A 16,642-nucleotide genomic window follows, 5' to 3' on the forward strand; every position below is an offset into this window, starting at 1 on the left:
ATTAACTAGCATTGTTTATTAATTAAACTGGATAGATGAAAATCTTTATTATCTAATATTTTAAAATTAAATAAATCACAATACGCTGGGATGAAATAAAGAAAAGTGCTCATAAAAAACCTAAACTAATTTCAAATTTCAAGTTTCAATCCGCCTATATAATAATAATTTAAAATTCTTGGGGTTTTATGGATATATAATTAGTTATGATGTTCTGCAGGGTCATATTCGCAAATTACCCTAAACTATAATAAAAGAAAACGAACTAAACCCAATAATATTTCCCAAGTTTCAACAGCGTTTTGCAAACATAATAAAAAACACTTTAACTTACTAGCTACTTTTTCAACTGATCTTTTATCTTTCAAATTGTTAATTAGTGGTTAATGATTCCTGCTTCAACTCAGATTATGAGTTCAAGTACTACATTGACTCAAATTCCTAATCCAACTCTATCTAAAACTCAACAACAACAATAACAATACATACATATAAATACATAAGAGCAAAACCAAGAAACACAATTGCTTGAAAAGTTTCAAGTGTTGATTGAAGCATATTCATTCAACAGTGATGGCCTCCAACTCCAAGAAAAGCATGAGTTCAAGGCAAGGTTTCCTTGCCACCACAGCCTCCATTGCTGCTTCAGCCATGCTGGCACGCTCCGTCTTCTATGATTTTGTCCCCGAAGAAGTTCGAACCTCAATGTTCTCTCAAATAAAAATCTTCCAAAACCTTCTCTCTCGCGAATTCTCCATGGTCATTCATGACAAGGAAGGAATGACTACCAACAATGTTTACAAAGCTTCAATGACTTACCTCAGTTCTTTAGTATCACACTCCACACAACGTGTTCGAGTGAAGCAATTCAACGATGATAAGAGTTTAGTCGTCTCATTGGATTCAGGCCAAAAAGTTATCGATGTATTTGAAGGGATCCAATTCAAATGGTGTTTGTATTGCTCACAGAACAATGTGCCTTCTAAAGATAGTGATAAAAAAATTAGTAGTTACATGGTATCGAATTCGTATTCTCTTGAACTCTCATGCAAGAAAGAACACAAAGACAAGGCTTTGGATGTCTACCTCCCATGGATAATGAACTGGTGGAATAACACCAAAAACCAAAATACCATCCTCAAGCTTTTCCTCAATAGTTATGAAGATTGGAGTTCTGTTAATCTCCATCATCCTGCCACCTTTGACACAATTGCCATGGATCCAGAGCTTAAGAAAACAATAATTGATGATTTATCCAAATTCAAAAAAGGTAAAGATTATTATAAGAGCGTTGGTAAGACTTGGAAGCGTGGTTATTTGTTATATGGTCCACCAGGGACCGGTAAATCTAGTTTGGTTGCAGCTATTGCCAACTTCCTCAATTATAATATTTATGATCTTGATCTTGCTCAAGTCCAAGGTAATTTACAACTAAAAGGATTGCTAATTGAGATGACTAACAAGTCAGTAATAGTGATTGAAGATATTGATTGTTCAATACCAATCAAGAACAGAGATAGTAAGGACTCTTATAGTTACAGACCAAAGGTCAGAGAGTAATTTTTTCTTTTCAATTATTTGTTTCTTTATTTTTATGTTTTTTTATATTTTAACACACAACTTGTTTCTTTGTTTTTTACTTTGAAGGTAACTTTGTCAGGTTTATTAAATTTTGTTGATGGTCTTTGGTCAAGTTGTTCAGAAGAAAGAATAATAATTTTCACAACCAATTATAAAGAGCAACTTGATCCTGCATTATTAAGGCCTGGTAGGATGGATATGCATATTTATATGGGATATTGCAGTCCTTCCATGTTTAGGACCTTGGTCTTCAACTATCACCACATTGAGCATCACTCATTATTTGAACAGATTGAAGCATTGATTAAAGATCTTGAAATCACTCCTGCTACAATTTCTGAACATTTATTAAGGAGTGATGATGCTGATGTTGCACTTCAAGAACTCCTCAAATTTCTCCAACTCAGTAAACAGGAAGCTCTTGATAAAGAAAAAGAGAAAGAAAATAAAGATGATGAAAATAAAAAGGATGAAGAAAAGAAAGATGAGAATAATAAAAAGAATGCCGGGAAAAAGGATGATAAAAAGAAGAAAAAGAAGGAAAAAAAAAATGTCAAAAATGACTCCGATACTGATGACGACGACGACGATGATGACTCCGATACTGATGACGACGACGACGATGATTTTTAGTTCAATAAATTCTATGTGATTTTTTGTTTTATTTAAATTGGTGTATAGTCTTTGCTCGTGTTTCTGTTTGTTTTATTTATGTATTATTTTTTATAATGTTATTTTATTAATTCATTACATTCATTGTGATTCAATTCTTTATATTTTATTTAAATTTATGTGTATACACACATATATATATATATATATATATATATATATATATTAACTTTATTTATGCCATATATTATAAAATTTTATAAAATTTTTATATGAATAAAATATCCACATGTTTTTCCAATATATTTTGAGGGATCTATTCATTAAAACAAATCTAAAAATTAGGCAAAACAGTGATGTTCTGCAGGGGTGTATTCGTAAATTAACCCTAAACTTAATGTGTTGGACTTCGGATCCGTGAGGTTTTAAAACCGGATCCGATAAGAAAGCAAAATGGATCCAAACCCGATATTTCTCAGGGCTTATAAAAATTTTCAACATTTTCTCAGAGCTCACGAACGCTGCGCATATGGATCCCTCCGGCGACGATGGTGATCATCACTCCGACCCTGGTTCCTCGCAAGCGTGGGATTCCTCTTCGAATTTCTAGGGTTTTGATTTTTTTTATTGGTTTCTCCGTGATGATTGATCTCCATAGGGTTCGGTTTTGTAGCCCCAAGAGCGTTTACAAGGATCCAGATGATGGGCGCCAGCGTTTTCTGCTCGAATTGGAGTTCGTGCAGTGCTTGGCCAATCCCATGTACATCCACTGTGAGTTATCCTGTTGATTTTTTTTTCAGGGTTTTGATATTTTTTCGATTCACTTTGTGGTTTGAAATCACTCACCGTTCGATGGTGGCGTTGTTTTTTTTTGTTTGTCATGATCTTGTTTGATTTCTATTAGCAAGATCCTATATTGTTGTTTAATTTCAATGCTTTTTCGTTTTCAAATGTTAGTTTCACAAGAAAGTATTTAGTAATCAGATTGAAGAGCAAGGATTTATGTTTTTCCTCTATGTTATTTTGAGTTCGATAGTTATTGATGTTCCTAGGAGAGTTTTCTTGAGTTTGTTATATATTTTTCCAGAAATTTAGAGTCATTTTGGTTGGCATGTTTTCCCCTTTTGTGGTTGAAAACATAAATTCAAAAAACTTGTTTGGGCACCTATTTTTAAAACCATTTCTTACAAAACATCCCTGTCTTTTTTGTTTTTACAAGAAATTCTGTAAATGTTATCCATTTATTGTGTTGTAAATTGTTTTTGGTCACCCACTGATTTCTTAGGAGCCACTAGTTCTAAGCTACTTCAGGTGAGTACTAAAAGCCCTATAAAGGGTAGACTTCTCTTGGTTTTTTTTTTTTCTTTTCTTTTTTGTATCCACAAGGATTCAAACTCAAAGCAGTTGCTTAAGTAACCGACGCATGTACTATTTAGACCTGACTCCGGTTGGTTAAACCAATTTTATCCTCGTCAGATTATATCTTTTAATTCTCTTTATTAGGATAAAAAGCCTATATTATTGTTGTTACTAAAGCATTCATATCATATGCATATATATATATATACACAAAAGTATATGATTGAATATGTATGTCAAACGAACATGTTTTCAGTTACTTTTTTAAAAACATTGTCAAAACAAACAGGCGCATAAGATTGTTAGTTGACAGGATTGAAGACTAAGTATTTTTTTCTTTATTTTATTATTATTTGTTTGATTGATTTTTCTAAGAGAATGTTTTCTTTAGTTTGTCACAACAATTTATGGAAATATAGGTTTTTTAGTAATTAGGATTGAAAATTAAGAGTGTATGTTTCTTCTTTATTGTTCATAGTTGATTGATGTTTCTAAGAGAATGTTTTCTAGAGTTTGTCATAGCTCTTTCAAGAAATTTATGTTTCTTTATTATAGAGGATTGAAAACTATGCATTTAGGTTTTAGGTTTTTTCTTGTATATATATATATATATATATATATATATATGTATGTATATATATTTGAGTTCATAGTTTGTTGATGCTTCTAAGAGAATGTTTTAATGAATTTGTTATATGTCTTTTTTATTGTATGATTTATTATATCTATGTTTTAGTAAATATGGAAGCATGATTTTTGTCTTATGGAGGCAGATTTAGCACAAAACTGCTATTTCGAAGATGAGACATTTATGGTATATTTGAAATACCTACAATACTAGCTGAATCCTGAGTACGTCAAATATATAATGTGAGTGGGGTCTTTAAATAAGATGTGTTTTGTTTCTGTTTCTTTGGCATCTAACCTGTGAGATTTGCTAGTGGAATCAATTATTGCAAAATTATCAAATATTATTTTGGTTTTTTTCTAAGTTTGTCAATTGTGATTGTACATTTGAGTTTTGTATGATATTTACAGGTGTCCTCATTGTCTTTTCTTTTTGAGCTTCTCCAGAATGCTAATTTTCGGAATGCCATGGCACATCCTGGCAACAAGGTTACATTCTTGTAATTCGAACATGGACAGGATGATTCTACACCAGTAGATTTGGGCTTCATGCCGATATCAACCTTTTTATTTATTATCAGTGATGTCAAAGAATGCATTTCAATGAGAAACTCTGACTTTCCCCTAATAGTTTCTGGCTTAATAAGTCATCCTATTTTTTTATTCCAGTACTGTTTTTCTGACTTTGTTTTAAAGTAGATAGTATGCCATTATTATTGGATCTTTTAATCTATTATTGTAAATACTCTGCTTGTCGTCTCCATAGCCTCAGTGATTTTCTTGATATACTGTTTTTTTAATTATTCAAATAAATCTTGAAGGTGAACAAATAAGTCACAACACCATTGGAGCCCTTTGACTCAATCTGATTGATGAGAAAAGAACACATACACACACACAGACACACATAGCAGTCAGATTGTTAGTTGCACAGTTTTTGAGTAACTGAGAAAAGGAGATCACACACATTCACACACACACTCAAAGTGGTCAAATTGTTAGTTGCACAATTTCTGAGTAAGTGAAGGCTGAGTTTGATAGTGTTCTCTGACGGTTGATGGTTCTTGAAGGTGAAATAACAGCAAAATCTTGAGAGGCCAGCATCAAATCGGTGTCTGTCTGATGAATACAAAAGGAGAATAGATAATCACAACACCATGATAGCCCAGAGTCAAATCTGAGCCTGTCTGCTAAATGAGAGGAGAATAGATGTACATTTTAAGACATATGCATATCTATATATACAGGTGTTGGATTGTTAGATGCACAACCTATGGGATGTTAATTAAAAGGCTGATATCAAAAGCCTTTCATTGATGTTAGATGGTAATGTGAATGCAAAACCGGTGCAATTAATGTTGCTTCCCTTAAACGACCCGCTATTTCCTTTTTAGTTCTTCAACATTGATGTTCCCCACTTTGTCGATCACTGCTATATTTGCCACGTTCTTTGAAATGATTGCTCTTAGATTACAAACCGCTTTTCTTTCTCATTAAACTCTTTCCATGGTGGATATCGACTATTTTTCCCTCTTCTGTAGGAGTTGGCTCATAGGCAGCAATATTTCTTTTGGAAACACTATAAGAACAAAAGATTGAAGCACATTCTACCGCGCCCTCTTCCAGAACCTGCACTTCCTGGTCCTGCTCCAGCTCCAGCTCCAGCTCCGGCCGCAGCTCTGGTTCCAGTTCCAGCTTCAGCTCCACCTCCTATTCCATCCCAGGCACAGATGCCTTCAATGGTTGCTGCTGCACCAGCACCTTCCATGCAATTTCTCAGGCAACCAGTATCTGCACTTCCGAAAGCTGACATGAGAAATAACATGGGGGATTGGAGGAAGAGAAAGTATGCTCCTTTCTCCTTAATTGGCTGATACTTAAACTTTCAATTCATCTAATATCTTTACTGTTAAAGACTCATATGTTTGCTAAGTTGTCATAACTACATGCCTACATCTTCATAATTATGTTTGTAGAAGCAGATGATTTTTTTTCCTTTTCTCTCTGGCGCTGACACCAATGTTTTGGTTTGCACAGATACTGAACGTATGTGATGTTGCAAACCAAGAGAGGAGATAGTCATCTTACCTTGTCAGGTTGGCAAGGGACTATGAATCATGAGCTACCCGGGCTCTTATGATTGATGATTATTTTGTCAATGCAGTAAACAGAACAACCAACAATTTAACTTGATGCCTTCGTTGATCCTCTTTACTAGGGCAATGGATCCTATTGGGAGCTGCACAGCAAGCTTCTGTATTTTGTGCCGAGCCTGCTGATGTGACTGTGGCTGAAATTCATGCCTGAACACCAAGTAAAATTTTTTCTTGACTTATCCTCGTTGTTCTCTGTCCAAGGAGGAGGCATTGTCGCAATTGCTTGCCATTCCATTGCCGAGTAATAAGAAGTTCATTAAAGTTGCGAGGGAGCTCTATGATGATGGTTAACCGCGTCTACACATGCTGATTTAATTGGAGGGCAGGGCTTGGATAACAATTCAAAGGTTGTTTAATCTGCAACATCTTCTTTCCTCTCGAAGCTTTCGTCCAAACATTCAGACTGCCATGTCTTACTCAGTCGTCAAGGCGTATGTTGAGGAGGATGGTGATTATTCTGACTGGGGTGAATTCTAGATAGATGGGAGATCTTCAAGGCGTGGTCCACTTAATTTAGCTGAGGTTTATGCTGAGGCCTATAATGTTAGCTCCACTGCAGATTTATTACAAATAATCAAGGAGAAGGATCCTAAGTCGTTTTTTCTTTAATATCATAATCTGAAGGCTAATGTTGACCGTATATTCGCGCGACCCATCTTTGTTTTCAAATCGAAATGGGATTGTTCTTCTTTTGTAGTTGATACATGTATTTCACAGTGGTTAGCGGATAATTTTATTGTTAATGGCGTTGCGCGGCCGGAAGGAAATAATATATATATTATTGGGAGTGATATTGATCGGCCAATGAGTTTGATATTAGAAGGCCTGAGCAGAACAGGTAAAACGGCTTGGGTTCGGTTTTTGGGCCCGCATAATTATATTTGTTAGCATATGGACTTCAATTCAAACACATTCCGGAATTATGTCATATACAATATAATTGATGATGTCGCTCTTCACCATCTTAAATTAAAGCACTGGAAATAGTTAATTGGTTCACAGTGAGATTGACAGTCAAACTGTAAGTACAGAAAACCGGTTCATATCACAGGTGGTGTTTCGGCTATTGTATTATGCAATCTTGGGCTTGAGTCTAGTTATTCGGAATTTCTTGATAAATTTGAAAATATTTCACTAAGGCAGTGGAGACCCGTCATAATGCGGTCTTCGGGTTCATTTCCTCTCTGCTCTTTCAGCTCTCAGGTGACCAGTCTGGTTTGACGTCGATGACGGTGTGATCGACACTGCTATTATCACTTACACAGCTCTGTCGGCGACGTGCAACATGGATTCCCCTACCGGACTCTTCATTACTGCACCACAGGCTAAGAGGGGCGTATATGTTTGGCAAATAGATAATCCCCTCTATTTCAAATTGATTGAACATCACCAATGACCTTTTGGTAAACCGTATATCGTATGACATCGTTGTCATTCAGATACGGTTCAACTATAATTTGAGGGAGGCATTACAGATTCACAAATGTTGGTTTACTTTCAGATTTTTTACTACCATGCGTCCGAGTGGTTCTGGTTTCCTTCATGTATTTAAAACTCGTGTATTGTATTTTCTGGATAATCTTGGTGTTATTTCCGTTAACAATGTAATTTGTGCTGTATCTAACTTTGTTTCCAGACTGGAACATGTAATCGATGTAGAGCAGGATTTTAATGTACAATACAATATTTATTAGTTTTTTTATTTTACCTCACAGTGTTTGTATTCTTGTGTATTGGCATTAGATATGGATCTCTGTCTTGATTATACATGTATTGTTTGTTTTATACTTGGATGTATATGTTATACTTCTATGTGTCCATTGTGTATTTCTTGTTGTCTATCATTGTGTACTGGAGGAGTTTTTGTTTACTTGTACTCGGGAAGCTATTTTTGATACATGTATTTCGGAAGCTTTAGCTTATTATGTTTGATTGCATATTTCTATTTATCCAATTTCAAACGACGGATAATGATATATCGGCTCCGCTAGGCATGATGAGTAATCGCACCTACATACATTGGTTTTGACTTTAACAAGACAAAAATACATGTTTCGGGTTATTATATTTACCGGATACAACATCATTTTTCTTTTTAGTCTCTTTTTTAGACATTGTAGGTTATCTCGGTTGGGATGCCAGACTTGTTCACCGATCCAGGAGAATGGGACGGTGGATGCAAATGTTGCCATATGGACGGTGATGGAAGAGGGGGAACTTCAGGTCACGTGGGTCCAGATAGAAGAGAGGGAGGGAACATGAGGCATTCAGGATAGGCAACAGAATGGAGGGGCTCCACGGTGCACCACTCCACCAAGAGACTCTCCACTAATGCGGGAACTTTAATTTGAATGCCGGCATCTGATTGGGCCACATGGTGGTGGACCTGAGGGTGGCCATCCGGTACACATCTTTATTGTTATGATGTAAAAGAATTTTGACCATCTTCATGTTTATTGTATGAAGAATCTGAGTGGATGTATTAACTAGCTACTTCATTAAACAGGATATATGCAAATCTTCATTAGCTATTATTTTAAAATTAAATAAATCACAATACGTTGAATGAAATAAAGAAATTGTTCATAAAACCCTCAACTAATTTCAAAATTCAATTCGCCTATATAGTAATTCAAAATTCTTGTTTTTTTAATGGTTTTTTATGGATATATAATTAGTTATGATGTTCTGCAGGGTCATATTCACAAATAACCCTAAACTATAACTATAATAAAAGAAAACGATCTAAACCCAATAATATTTCCCAAGTTTCATCAGCGTTTTGCAAACGTAATAAAAAAAACTTTAACTTATTAAGTATTTTCTCAACTGATCTTTTATCCTTCAAATTGTTAATTGGTGGTTAATGATTCCTGCTTCAACTCAGATTATGAGTTCAAGTACTACATTGACTCAAACTCCCAATCCAACTCAATCTAAAACTCAACAACAATAACAATACATATTACATACATATAAATACATAAGAGCAAAACCAAGAAACACAATTGCTTTCCCAGTGAGCTAGCTCAGAAATTAAAGTTTCTGAAACATATTCATTCAACAGTGATGGCCTCCAACTCCAAGAAAAGCATGAGTTCAAGCAAAGGTTTCCTTGCCACCACAGCCTCCATTGCTGCCTCAGCCATGCTGGCACGCTCCCTCTACTATGAATTCGTCCCCGAAGAAGTTCGAAAGTCAATGTTCTCTCAAATAAAAATCTTCCATAACCTTCTCTCTCGCGAATTCTCCATGGTCATTCATGACAAGGAAGGACTAACTACCAACAATGTTTACAAAGCTTCAATGACTTACCTCAGTTCTTTAGTATCACACTCCACACAACGTGTTCGAGTGAAGCAATTCGACGATGATAAAAGTTTAGTCATCTCATTGGATTCTGGCCAAAAAATTATCGATGTATTTGAAGGGATCCAATTCAAATGGTGTTTGTATTGCTCACGGAACAATGTGACTTCTAAGGATAGTGACGGAAATTTAAGTTTCATGTTATCGAATTCATATTCTCTTGAACTCTCATGCAAGAAAGAACACAAAGACAAGGCTTTGGATGTCTACCTCCCATGGATAATGAACTGGTGGAATAACACCAAAAACCAAAATACCATCCTCAAGCTTTTCCTCAATAGTTATGAAGATTGGAGTTCTGTTAATCTCCATCATCCTGCCACCTTTGACACAATTGCCATGGATCCAGAGCTTAAGAGAACAATAATTGATGATTTATCCAAATTCAAAAAAGGTAAAGATTATTATAAGAGCATTGGTAAGACTTGGAAGCGTGGTTATTTGTTATATGGTCCACCAGGGACCGGTAAATCTAGTTTGGTTGCAGCTATTGCCAACTTCCTCAATTATAATATTTATGATCTTGATCTTGCTCAAGTCCAAGGTAATTTACAACTAAAAGGATTGCTAATTGAGATGACTAACAAGTCAGTAATAGTGATTGAAGATATTGATTGTTCAATACCAATCAAGAACAGAGATAGTAAGGACTCTTATAGTTACAGACCAAAGGTCAGAGAGTAATTTTTTTCTTTTCAATTATTTGTTTCTTTATTTTTATGTTTTTTTATATTTTAACACACAACTTGTTTCTTTGTTTTTTACTTTGAAGGTAACTTTGTCAGGTTTATTAAATTTTGTTGATGGTCTTTGGTCAAGTTGTTCAGAAGAAAGAATAATAATTTTCACAACCAATTATAAAGAGCAACTTGATCCTGCATTATTAAGGGCTGGTAGAATGGATATGCACATTTATATGGGATATTGCAGTCCTTCCATGTTTAGGACCTTGGTCTTCAACTATCACCACATTGAGCATCACTCATTATTTGAACAGATTGAAGCATTGATTAAAGATCTTGAAATCACTCCTGCTACAATTTCTGAACATTTACTAAGGAGTGATGATGTTGATGTTGCACTTCAAGAACTCCTCAAATTTCTTCAACTCAGTAAACAGGAAGCTCTTGATAAAGAAAGTGAGAAAGAAAATAAAGATGATGAAAATAAAAAGGATGAAGAAAAAAAAGATGAGAAAAATAAAAAGAATGCCGGGAAAAAGGATGATAAAAAGAAGAAAAAGAAGGAAAAGAAAAATGTCAAAAATGACTCCGATACTGATGACAACAACGACGATGATGACTCCGATACTGATGACGACGACGATGATTTTTAGTTGAATAAATTCTATGTGATTTTTTGTTTTATTTAAATTGGTGTATAGTCTTTGCTCGTGTTTCTGTTTGTTTCTGTTTGTTTTATTTATGTATTATTTTTTATAATGTTATTTTATTAATTCATTACATTCATTGTGATTCAATTCTTTATATTTTATTTAAATTTATGTGTATACATATATATATATATATATATATATATATATATATATATATATATATATATATAAACTTTATTTATGCCATATATTATAAAAATTTTTATAAAAATTTTTTTATATGAATAAAATATCCACATGTTTTTCCAATATATTTTGAGGGATCTATTCATTAAATCAAATCTAAAATAAAAAAAAAAAGGCAAAACAGTGATGTTCTGCAGGGGTGTATTCGTAAATTAACCCTAAACTTAATGTGTTGGAGTTCGGATCCGTGAGGTTTTAAAACCGGATCCGATAAGAAAGCAAAATGGATCCAAACCCGATATTTCTCAGGGCTTATAAAAATTTTCAACACTTCATCAGAGCTCACGAACGCTGCGCATATGGATCCCTCCGGCGACGATGGTGATCATCACTCCGACCCTGGCTCCTCGCAAGCGTGTGATTCCTCTTCGAATTTCTAGGGTTTTGATTTTTTTTATTGGTTTCTCCGTGGTGATTGATCTCCATAGGGTTCGGTTTTGTAGCCCCAAGAGCGTTTACAAGGATCCAGATGATGGGCGCCAGCGTTTTCTGCTCGAATTGGAGTTCGTGCAGTGCTTGGCCAATCCCATGTACATCCACTGTGAGTTATCCTGTTGATTTTTTTTTCAGGGTTTTGATATTTTTTCGATTCACTTTGTGGTTTGAAATCACTCACCGTTCGATGGTGGCGTTGTTTTTTTTTGTTTGTCATGATCTTGTTTGATTTCTGTTAGCAAGATCCTATATTGTTGTTTAATTTCAATGCTTTTTCGTTTTCAAATGTTAGTTTCACAAGAAAGTATTTAGTAAACAGATTGAAGAGCAAGGATTTATGTTTTTCCTCTATGTTATTTTGAGTTCGATAGTTATTGATGTTCCTAGGAGAGTTTTCTTGAGTTTGTTATATATTTTTCCAGAAATTTAGAGTCATTTTGGTTGGCATGTTTTCCCTTTTTGTGGTTGAAAACAGAAATTCAAAAAACTTGTTTGGGCACCTATTTTTAAAACCATTTCTTACCAAACATTTCTGCCTTTTTTGTTTTTACAAAAAATTCTGTAAATGTTATCAATTTATTATGTTATAATTTGTTTTTTGGTCACCTACTGATTTCTTAGGAGCCACTAGTTCTAAGCTACTCTAGGTGAGGTTCTTAAAACCCTATAAGGGGTAGAATTCTCCTGTTTTTTTTCCCTCTTTCTTTTTGGTATCCCCAAGGATTCAGACTCAAAGCACTTGCTTAAGTAACCTGCGCCTCTACTACTTAGACCAACTCCTGTTGGTTAAATGAATTTTATCCTCATCAGATTATATCTTTTAATTCTCTCTTTATTAGGATAAAAAACCTATATTATTATTAGGATTGAAAATTAAGCATGTAGGTTTCTTCTTTATTGTTCATAGTCGATTGATTTTTCTAAGAGAATGTTTTCTTGAGTTTGTCATAGCTCTTTCCAGAAATTTATGTTTTTTAGTATAGAGGTTTGAAAACTATGCATTTAGGTTTTAAGTTTTGTCTTTTATATATATATATATATATATTTGAGTTCATAGTTTGTTGATGCTTCTAAGAGAATGTTTTCATGAATTTGTTATATCTCTTTTTGATTGCATGATTTATTATATCTATGTTTAAGTCAATTTGGAAGCATGATTTTTGTCTTATGGAGGCAGATTTAGCGCAAAACCGCTATTTCGAAGATGAGGCTTTCATTGGATATTTGAAATACCTGCAATACTGGCAGAAACCTGAGTATGTCAAATACATAATGTGAGTGGGGACTTCAAAGAAGATGTGTTTTACATTTGTTTCTGTGGCGTCTGACCTCTGAGTTTTGCTAGTGGAATCAATTATTGCAAAATTATCAAATATTATTGTTGTTTTTTTTTTAATTTTGTCAATTGTGATTGTGCATTTGACTTACGTGTGATATTTACAGGTATCCTCATTGTCTTTTCTTTCTTGAGCTTCTCCAGAATTCTAATTTTCGGAATGCCATGGCACATCCTGGCAACAAGGTTACATTCTTGTAATTTGAACATGGACAGGATGATTCTACACCAGTAGATTTGGGCTTCATGCTGATATCCACCTTTTCATTTATTATCAGTGATGCCAAAGAATGCATTTCTATGAGAAACTCTGACTTTCCCCTAATAGTTTCAGGCTTAATAAGGCATCCTATTTTATATTCCATTACTGTTTTCTGACTTCAATTCAAAGTAGATAGTATGCCATTATTATTGGATCTTTTAATCTATTATTGTAAATGTTTTGCTTGTCATCTCCATAGTCTTATGTCTTCCTTTCTGGTTGATTTTCTTGATATACTGTTTTTTTAATTATTCAAATAAAATCTTGAAGGTGAACAAATAAGTCACAACACCATTGGAGCCCTTTGACTCAATCTGATTGATGAGAAAAGGAGAACACACACACAGTGGTCAGATTGTTGGTTGCACAATTTCTGAGTAACTGAGAAAAGGAGAACACACACACATTCAAAGTGGTCAAATTGTTAGTTGCACAATTTCTGAGTAACTGAGAAAAGGAAAACACACACACACAAACAAAGTGATCAAATTGTTAGTTGCACAATTTCTGAGTAACTGAAGGCTGAGTTTGATAGTGTTCTCTGACGGTTGATGGTTCTTGATGGTGAAATAACAGCAAAATCTTGATAGGCCAGCATCAAATCGGAGTCTTTTTTGATGAATACGATAGGAGAATAAATAATCACAACACCATGATAGCCCAGAGTCAAATCTGAGCCTGTCTGCTAAATGAGAGGAGAATAGATGTACATTTTAAGGCACATGCATATCTATATATATATAGGTGTTGGATTGTTAGATGCACAACTTATGTGATTAATTAAAAGGCTGAGTTCAAAAGCCTTTCATTGATGTTAGATGGTAATGCAAATGCAAAACTTGTGCAATTAATGTTGCTTCCCGTAAATCACCCACTATTTTCTTTTAAGTTACATTGATGTTCCCTACTTTGTTGATCGCTGCTATATTTGCCATGTTCCTTGAAATGATTGCTCTTAGATTACAAACCACTTTTATTTCTCATTAAACTCTTTCCATTGTTGATATTGACTATTTTTCCCTCTTGTAGGAGTTGGCTCATAGGCAGCAATATTTCTTTTGGAAACACTATAAGAACAATAGATTGAAGCACATTCTACCGCGCCCTCTTCCAGAACCTGCACTTTCTGCTCCTGCTCCAGCTCCAGCTCCAGCGCCGGCTCTGGTTCCAGTTCCAGCTTCAGCTCCACCTCCTATTCCATCCCAGGCACAGATGCCTTCAATGGTTGCTGCTGCACCAGCATCTTCCATGCAATTTCTCGGGCAACCAGGATCTGCACTTCCAAAAGCTGACATGAGAAATAACATGGGGGATCGGAGGAAGAGAAAGTATGCTCCTTTCTCCTTATATGGCTGATACTTAAACTTTCAACTCATCTAATATCTTTACTGTTAAAGACTAATTTGTTTGCTAAGTTGTCATAACTACATGCCTACATCTTCGTAATTATGTTTGTAGAAGCATATGATTCTTTTCCTTATCTCTCTGGCGCTGACACCTATGTTTTGGTTTGCACAGATACTGAATGTATGTGATGTTGCAAACCAAGAGAGGAGATAGTCATCTTACCTTGTTAGGTTGGCAAGGGACTGCAAATCATGAGCTACCCGGGCTCTTATGATTGATTCCCGGGCTCTTATGATTGATGATTATTTTGTCAATGCGGTAAACAGAACAACCAACAGTTTAACTTGACTCCTTTTTTTATCCTCTTTACTAGGGCAATGGATCCTATTTGGGAGCTGCATAGTAAGCTTCTGTGCTTTGTGCCAAGCCTGCTGATGTGACTGTGACTGAAATTCATGCCTGAACACCAAGTAAATTCTCTGCAGTTGGAACTCATTTTTCTCTTGCTGAAGTTAACAAATATAATACCATAGCTTCTAATACATATAAAGGTTCCTTCTTTTTGTGCACTATTGTCATGAATGGTCATCATATATCTTCAGGATCATATCTACATTATATTCTTGACTTCAGTTGGAAACTAGGGTTTCTACATAACACTTTCTTTCAGGATCTGATTATGCTTGAATATCTATATTTGTTCCCTTTCAGCATATAATTAATAATTGTTACTTAGGTTATTAATCAAACTGTCCTGGATTCTAGATATTTGTGATTATGTTAATGTAATTCTTTACCTTATATTCTCATAAGAAATTTGAATATTTTGGAATATTTATCTTCTGAACTTCTTTCTTTTATTTAAACTTGTTTATCAGAGGGTATTTTTTATATAAAAGTCTCTGTCTTAGATGGGTTCTTTGCACCAAAATGTGTGATCTGTGTGATCTAACCGAAATTCATGTATATCTTTTATTCTTAAAATAAAAGGAAGCAAAATTCGAACATAAGAGCTAGGGTTTGTCTCACTTTTGTCATGTATATATATATATATATATATATATCTCAAAAACTTTATATATTAAATTAAAAAAAAAAGTTAGTTTTGGAATGATGGGAGCTGGTGAATCCAGTTGAAAGGTCTTGTAATGCTGCTTCTTGATGTGAAAGTTCTCTTTATAAAACCCTTTTTGATTCTTCTAATTTGTTTTTACTAATTATATTTCTTCTATTACCTGTGCTAGATATTCACTTCTATGAATTCATTCCAAGTTTTTTCTGCAATTCATTTAGTAAATAGTAAACATCTTTTTAATAGACCCAGCCATTCATTATTTTAAATAAGTTTATTACTACGCTTTCTTTGTGAGTTGTTGAGATTGGTTTTCTTAAATTAGTCTAATGTTTGGATAATTTTATAAAATTAAAGTTTTGGGCATCTCTGGCTCAACAATTCCTACTGGTGTCGGGCATGACGCATCAATCTCATCCTTAATCCATCTAGATCAAGATACATATCATTATTTTAGTAAATAATTAACTATTATTCTTTCCATAAAAAAGTCATTCAAACTCAAGAGGCACGAGCTAAATTAAATTATATATATATATATATATATATAGGCTTAGTCTTTCAACGCGGCGCATTGATAACGTTTAATCTAACAACGCATGTTCCGGCTCCACCAACCTTAACTATAATTTTTTTTTATAAAATTTATAAGTAATAAAGCAAAAAATCAAAAGAGTACGGAGATATATGGATAGTTACCGATGAACTATCCCATGATTTTTTTATTTAAATAATTATAAAATATCGTAAAATTATATATATATATATATATATATATATATATATATATATATATATATATATATATTAAAAAGATGGTATTAAATCCATGTAAAATGAAATAATGTTTCATTTGTCAAGATTAAGGTACAAGATTTTGGGTGACATTTTGTAGTACATATAT

At 34.1% G+C, this 16,642-nt stretch overlaps 4 protein-coding genes across 5 annotated transcripts; all 4 read left to right on the plus strand.

Moving 5' to 3' along the window:
- Positions 1–573: 573 nt before the first annotated feature.
- LOC120278652 (AAA-ATPase At3g50940-like) lies at positions 574–2,034 on the plus strand (the record flags this gene model as incomplete). Its single annotated transcript, XM_039285382.1, has 2 exons — positions 574–1,548; positions 1,648–2,034. Coding segments are annotated over exons 1-2 (1,362 nt in total), but the record flags the coding sequence as incomplete, so codon positions are not given.
- Positions 2,035–2,699: 665 nt separating this feature from the next.
- LOC120279327 lies at positions 2,700–7,111 on the plus strand. Its single transcript, XM_039286249.1, has 5 exons — positions 2,700–2,778; positions 2,867–2,964; positions 4,591–4,668; positions 5,721–6,025; positions 6,217–7,111. Exons 1-5 carry the CDS (start codon positions 2,742–2,744, stop codon positions 6,221–6,223), a joined length of 525 nt encoding a protein of 174 aa, XP_039142183.1. The 5' UTR covers positions 2,700–2,741; the 3' UTR covers positions 6,224–7,111.
- Positions 7,112–9,404: 2,293 nt separating this feature from the next.
- On the plus strand, positions 9,405–11,040 carry LOC120278653 (AAA-ATPase At3g50940-like). Its single transcript, XM_039285383.1, has 3 exons — positions 9,405–10,376; positions 10,477–10,843; positions 10,895–11,040. The coding sequence occupies exons 1-3, from the start codon at positions 9,405–9,407 to the stop codon at positions 11,038–11,040; spliced, it is 1,485 nt and encodes a 494-aa protein (XP_039141317.1).
- A 528-nt stretch (positions 11,041–11,568) lies between these two features.
- On the plus strand, positions 11,569–15,500 carry LOC120279326 (mediator of RNA polymerase II transcription subunit 31). 2 transcript variants are annotated; one of them, XR_005541869.1, is made up of 7 exons: positions 11,569–11,641; positions 11,730–11,827; positions 12,899–12,995; positions 13,165–13,243; positions 14,349–14,647; positions 14,838–14,896; positions 15,040–15,500. XR_005541869.1 is itself a non-coding variant. In XM_039286248.1 (6 exons), exons 1-6 carry the CDS (start codon positions 11,586–11,588, stop codon positions 14,842–14,844), a joined length of 636 nt encoding a protein of 211 aa, XP_039142182.1. In that variant the 5' UTR covers positions 11,569–11,585; the 3' UTR covers positions 14,845–15,500. The 2 variants fall into 2 exon arrangements, 1 of the variants encoding a protein (XP_039142182.1); XM_039286248.1 differs by having other exon boundaries at positions 14,838–15,500.
- Positions 15,501–16,642: the final 1,142 nt, after the last annotated feature.

The sequence above is a fragment of the Dioscorea cayenensis genome, chromosome 16 (assembly GCF_009730915.1).
Source record: "Dioscorea cayenensis subsp. rotundata cultivar TDr96_F1 chromosome 16, TDr96_F1_v2_PseudoChromosome.rev07_lg8_w22 25.fasta, whole genome shotgun sequence".
NCBI classification, from domain to species: domain Eukaryota; kingdom Viridiplantae; phylum Streptophyta; class Magnoliopsida; order Dioscoreales; family Dioscoreaceae; genus Dioscorea; species Dioscorea cayenensis.

Bases quoted from the DNA above. Each gene is read 5' to 3' on its own strand.
- LOC120279327 (XM_039286249.1), top strand. From the start codon at position 2,742: ATGGTGATCATCACTCCGACCCTGGTTCCTCGCAAGC. The intron at 2,779-2,866 runs GTGGGATTCCTC...TCGGTTTTGTAG, and splicing joins GACCCTGGTTCCTCGCAAGC to CCCCAAGAGCGTTTACAAGG. The intron at 2,965-4,590 runs GTGAGTTATCCT...TGATATTTACAG, and splicing joins CAATCCCATGTACATCCACT to GTGTCCTCATTGTCTTTTCT.
- LOC120278653 (XM_039285383.1), top strand. From the start codon at position 9,405: ATGGCCTCCAACTCCAAGAAAAGCATGAGTTCAAGCAAAGGTTTCCTT. The intron at 10,377-10,476 runs GTCAGAGAGTAA...TTTACTTTGAAG, and splicing joins CTTATAGTTACAGACCAAAG to GTAACTTTGTCAGGTTTATT. The intron at 10,844-10,894 runs GTGAGAAAGAAA...AAGAAAAAAAAG, and splicing joins GGAAGCTCTTGATAAAGAAA to ATGAGAAAAATAAAAAGAAT.
- LOC120279326 (XM_039286248.1), top strand. From the start codon at position 11,586: ATGGATCCCTCCGGCGACGATGGTGATCATCACTCCGACCCTGGCTCC. The intron at 11,828-12,898 runs GTGAGTTATCCT...TTATGGAGGCAG, and splicing joins CAATCCCATGTACATCCACT to ATTTAGCGCAAAACCGCTAT. The intron at 12,996-13,164 runs GTGAGTGGGGAC...TGATATTTACAG, and splicing joins GAGTATGTCAAATACATAAT to GTATCCTCATTGTCTTTTCT.